The sequence below is a fragment of the Trichophyton rubrum genome (assembly GCF_000151425.1).
Source record: "Trichophyton rubrum CBS 118892 genomic scaffold supercont2.1, whole genome shotgun sequence".
Classification (NCBI taxonomy): Eukaryota; Fungi; Ascomycota; class Eurotiomycetes; order Onygenales; family Arthrodermataceae; genus Trichophyton; species Trichophyton rubrum.
In genome coordinates, this window is record NW_003456428.1 from 1176238 (window position 1) to 1181598 (window position 5361).

The 5361-nt window shown below is 51.2% G+C and overlaps 1 protein-coding gene across 1 annotated transcript in view; it reads right to left on the reverse strand.

The window, feature by feature from the left end:
• TERG_00453 (uncharacterized protein) overlaps nt 1-487 on the reverse strand; it is a gene marked incomplete at its 3' end in the record, with an annotated part of 1956 nt that extends 1469 nt beyond the window's left edge. The window contains exon 1 of the mRNA XM_003238413.2: nt 28-487. Coding sequence (XP_003238461.2) covers nt 28-413 — 386 coding nt within the window. The 5' untranslated portion in view covers nt 414-487. The remainder of the gene's footprint in view (nt 1-27) is intronic.
• Nucleotides 488-5361: the final 4874 nt, after the last annotated feature.

The following is a 5361-nucleotide window of genomic DNA, read 5'->3' on the forward strand; positions in this document are numbered from 1 at the left end:
TTGACATGAGGATTCTCTTGATGATACAAGCACATGCGTCGGCGCTCAGCGTCGGTCAAAGTTCTTCGTGGGGTAGGTGGTGTCGACAGCTGTGGCGTTTGAACGTGCTGTATTTGCGGCGGAATTGGAGTCATTGGCATTGGCGCAACTGGCATTGGCGCAAAACCGGGCTGCGTAGACAGCATGCTCGGCCATTGAGAGGACATGGTGAGCGGGATCAGGTGTTGTGTCGTATACGGCTGAGGCATGGACATGCTATATGCGGGTTCAATTGGCATGATGGGTGACGAGCCGAATTGAAATCCAGTGAAGTCCGTCAACTGATGGTGCTGAGTAGCCGCATATCCTCCCATGTCAACCCACTGCGAGCTGACGAAGTCATGGTCTTGCAGCGGCGGGGTTTCCGTATCCATGGTGGCCAGACTTGGTACTTTTCTTCTCTGATAAATATGATTCGAACTAGCACAAGATGGCGCCAGTGATTCTTCTCTGAAGAAAAGTAAAAGGCGGGGAGGGGGGGAAGCAGGTTGTATGTATAGATAGGAGTGATAGATAAAGTAGGCGGTTTAAAAGCTGCTTGCTTGAGGCGCACTGCCGACAAGGGGGATTTCACAATGCAGTTAGGTGGGACCTCTTGAGGAAAATCAGTCGACAGCACATGGCATGGCGCGCCGCCAGTTGAGACAAGGAGCGAGGGAGGTAGGGGACCCGAAATGAAAACGATAACGAGTATGCCCTAGTAGCCGCCGTCCTGATATCGATTAACGAGAAAAGGAGGGCAAGGTGGGTGAAAGGAGAGGCTATGGGGTAGAAAATCCAAGAGACCCCAGGGCCGGACGATGCAAAGTATGTAAGTAATAATGAAATGTATATAGGCTGAGTTCGATAGACAGGTACTTGAGATGAGAGGAAGGGTAAAAAAAAAAAGGCAGGTAAAGAAAAAAGAAGTCTAGCCCAGCCTGGCTGCAGGAGTTCGAGGCTTCTTTCTTTTTCTTATTCCTGCTCACCCTCACTCACACACTCTCTCTGGCTCTCTCAAAACTGACTGTCTGTCTGTCGGTCCGTTTGACTGACCTGACTGACGGTCGTTTTTGCTTTTCGAGTGAAATTTTTATCTCGAGTGCCTTGCTTTTGCGCTTGTTGGGGCCGGAGGCGGGTATATTATGTAGGTTGCTATTAGTCGGGCGGACGCAGGCATATGTCTGTCTACTCCGTGCATCAAGGGAGTCAGGAGGGGGCAACAGAGGAAGTCAAATGCAGGACCCGACAGTGACAGGGAATCGACCTCTGCTTTTAGTTTAGGGTTGCATAAGAAAGACGGTTGAGCTAGCACAGGAAAGAGTTTAGCCACCGCCAATCGAGGGCAGGGATGGGCTGGAGAAGGGCAGGGAAGCCCAAGCAGCGAGAGCCAGGAGCCAGGAGGGAGCCAGAAAGGGGGGTGATAGGCCTTTCTCCGGGATAGCCGGGTTATAATGATGGAGTGTTCTGACGACGTTCCGGGGATGGACCTGTACAACAGGGGGGCTGGCAGGGAGCAGAAGGAGAAGAAAGAGGCAGGCAGCGAGATATCTCAGGCATCACTCTAGGAAGATCCCCTTCCGTGGCCACAGCGGCCGGGCTGGGCTGCGCAGACGGAGTATTAAGTAGTCCAGGACTCCCCTTGAACGGCTCTTCCCCATCTCTGCTCGGGGACAGCCACAAACGAGCATCGTCCAGCAGGCCTGGCAAATCGCAGGCGGGAGCCCACAACCATTCTTGGAGGACATCACCAGATTTGATTATACGGAGGATAAATGCCCAAGAGGAAAAGAAAAGAAAGCACAAGAGAAAAAAAGAAAAGGAAAATAGCAAAATAGAAGTGTGCAAAAAAGGCGTGCGGTTGGGGGGGTAGGGGGTAGGGGGGGAGAAAGACGGCTGTAATGGGCTAAACAGTCGGGTATCAAATATTGAAAGTCGATGACGCCGTAACGCAGCGCCGTATCCTGTTCGATACGGCCATACGGCCATGACGGAGCCTGTAATCACGATACGGCGGTAACTAAGTTATACTCCGTAGCTCGCGGCGGGCGGGCGAGCAGATGGACAGAAGGGAGAAAAGATATAAATAACGGGACTAGGCCAGCGGGCGAGGGTTGTCAGCGAGTGTTAGTTAGTCAACAGGTAAATAATAGTTCGTTTCGTGGCAGCCACGAGCCAAACCTTGATCGGAGATCTGGCCATGGCTCGCTGACGTTTATCAACCATTTAGTTAGTTAGTTACGGGGTAGTTGGCTGGTTAGAACCAGCAATGGGCAAAGGGGTGGGCGGAGGAGTTTGCGGGTTGATAGTGGACGGCGTACGGGGGGTGGAATGCTTGCGGGTTGGTTAGTTATCGTGACATGGTGAAGAAGCAACGGTTAGCTAGCAGGCTGGCTGCTGAGTTAGTTACTGAATAAAGAGCTGTCCCGCTTCGTGTCAATCCTTCCTGTCGATGCTGCTGGGTGACTGGCTATCAACCAGTTGACTGAATCAAGATGCTTGCTTTGACGGCCGATAGGCTGTTGTCGTCAGGTAAGGGGGCTCAGTTTATCAAAAAAAGAATGCGCCCTTGACTTGACCAACCCCTCCCCCTTACTCCATACAGTCCGCAGAGAGAGGTCATCTGGCTGCTTCTTTGGGGCAGCAGCTTCAGCTTCAGCTAACTATCGCCAGCCCAATAGCAGCAGCCAGCGTCGAGGACGAGACAGCCTGCCCCCAAGGGACATTGGACGGGGCGTTCCCTAACAACGGCAACCGTGGCGCAAACAGCAAACAGCAGAGCATCCTCAGCGTTGCGCACAGCATAACTCGATTTCCTAATGCTTATGGCATCCAAGGATCTGGGGAAACATATTGAACTTTCGCATGGGGCTGGTTCCTGTTCCCGTTCCTGTTCCTGTTCCTGTTTGTCTCTCCTTGTTCCTGATCCGGATCCTTTATCCTTATCCTGATTCCGGTTTACTTCTTTGCTTCTTTCTCCGTCATAAGCGACGATTGCCCTGACTGTTGAGCCCTAATGCTATGCATGGTTTCAGGCCACTGATCGTCCGCGTGGTGCTTTTGCCCCAGTTGATGCGATTTTAGCTGCTCTGCTTTTAACCAGTTAAGTACGGAGTAGTTGGTTGAGCAAATGGACCTTGAGGCGAGCTGGTCTGCCCGGTTGATCGCAGACCCTGGAGGAATGTATGTACGTAACTAAACACCTGGTATGTCGTTAGTTTTCTTTTCTTTTTTTGCATTCTAGTGTACGGGATGGTTAAGCCTAGCCCTTTTTTTTTTTTTTTTGTTAAAATTCTTTCCGGCTTTAAAATGTAATCTGTTACGTCCGTAGAGGGAGGCTGGTTGCGGAGGAAGAAGCTCGAGGAGAGACGTATCTATCATCCTCTTCCTTCCACCAAGCAGCGACCGCTTGATACCTCAAAGTGTACGGAGTAGCTGTATCTCTCTGCTCGATAGGCAGCCTGCTCTTACAAAACTCTCCCGACTTGTTGTGACCTGTACGTACTGTGTGTACTTATCATCCCTGAGGAGCAAAGGGGGCTGGAGCGCAGAAGTTTTCCTCTCTTTCCTTTCTTTTCTCATCCCTTGCTCAGGTTCCTGAATTCCGCACAATGTCAGGGCAGCAGACAGGGGGCCTTGTATATAGAGAGATGATGTATGGACAGACCAGCAGAGAGAGCAGCAAGCCAGCGAGGGACCCCAGAGAGGATTTCTCCACCGTCTGCCAGCCAGCCTTAAGCTATGCCCATTCCTTTTTTTTTTTTTTTTTTTTTTTCAATTTGCTTCTTCTTCGCTGTGTATTTTTGCATTTCATCAAGGCCATTTTTTTTTTCAAGTGGGTTAGCGGTGTTTTCGTTGCTTTTTCGTCTCTTTTTTTAAGCAGTTGGTTTGCATATGCGGATATCTCCAGACTCCGTGCGAGACGCCTAGTCAGAGTACGGAGTAACTAGCAGCAGCAGCAGCAAAGTAAGTACGCGCTGCCCACTTTGCATGTGACATGCTAAGAGTATTTAGCTAGCAAAGAGCCTGGCCGATGACGCCAGAGACGAGCATGGCATGCGTTGGGGGCTCGAAGATATCGCCTCTACCAATCTCTCCGCAGAGAGAGGGCAGGAGAAGCGCCGTCCACGGGACACGGACGGGCTAATAGTGAGGGAGGACTGCTTCTTCCCTCCTTTCTTTTCTTCTTCCTCCTCGTCGACTAAGAGAGAGGGACGCCTCCAAGGGGTCTTTTAGTCTTTCTTCTAGAGCCCGGAAAGAACAAGGAGATAAGCGAGGGTCGCACATCTCAAAAAGAAGAGCGACCAAAAGAGGGAGGCGGCCGGGATGGGGGCTGGAGGAGAAACACGACTCGGGCATTCGATCTCGAACCACCGATCAGCATATTTCTAATACATTACACGCACAGGATACTTACTTACACTAGATGGGCAAGATGCGCTGCTGGTCGACTAACTAGGTGGGGCCGGGGAGCAGCGGGCTTGCTCAATTGATTGATTGAACGGTGGTTATATGCTCGCTGCTGCTGGCTTTGTAGTTTCGTTGTCAGATGCTCTGTCATTATTATTATTGTCATCGACAAGCTGTTATCATGGCCCGCCAGAGTATCTATATCCCTTGTCTCCGCTGCGGCCAGAAGACGCACTATTGCTCCGAGGTCCATCCATAACTCCCGAGCGTATACTTACTACTTACTCACACTCCATAGTAGAAAACTTCGTTATATAGTCGAAACTCAGTAGTGCAGGAAGGTTTCCAGGCGGCAATCATCCCCCTCCCTGACTTTGCCCAACCAACCCCCTCGTCCAAGTTTCTTTTCCTTTCGGGGTTCATGGTAACTAGGCGGGATCTAAAGGCTATGCATGTCGGTGGCGTGGAGAGGATTAGCGGTGCAGGAGGAGTTATGTAAGAGTACTTCCGTAGCGCAGTTACATACGTTATGGAGCTGGAAGCCGAGCTTCGCAGGAGGAAACAGAGCGAGAGAAGGAGATGCAATGCAGCCAGTGGTCAGCCAGTTTAGTAGTTAGTGTAGTAGGGATAAGAAGTCAGCGGTATCAGAAGAGAAGGCTGGGGGGAGGGAGGGTCTCGGAAATCCAGCCAACGGTCAAGAGCAGAGCATCGATTGGGCGTGACCCGGAGCTGAGATGCTGTCATGTGTGCATATTGGAGATGTGTATATAGATCTCCCTGAGATCAACGGCAGCAACCGTGACTGGATGCCACCTGGCTAAGCTTATAAGCTAGAGAGAAGGAAGGCCGTCAGGAGGCCATCTTTGCTAACGGCAGGTTAACGTCCGTCCAGTAGCCGGTGATGTCATTCCAAGACGTAGCGTGTCGGCTCCT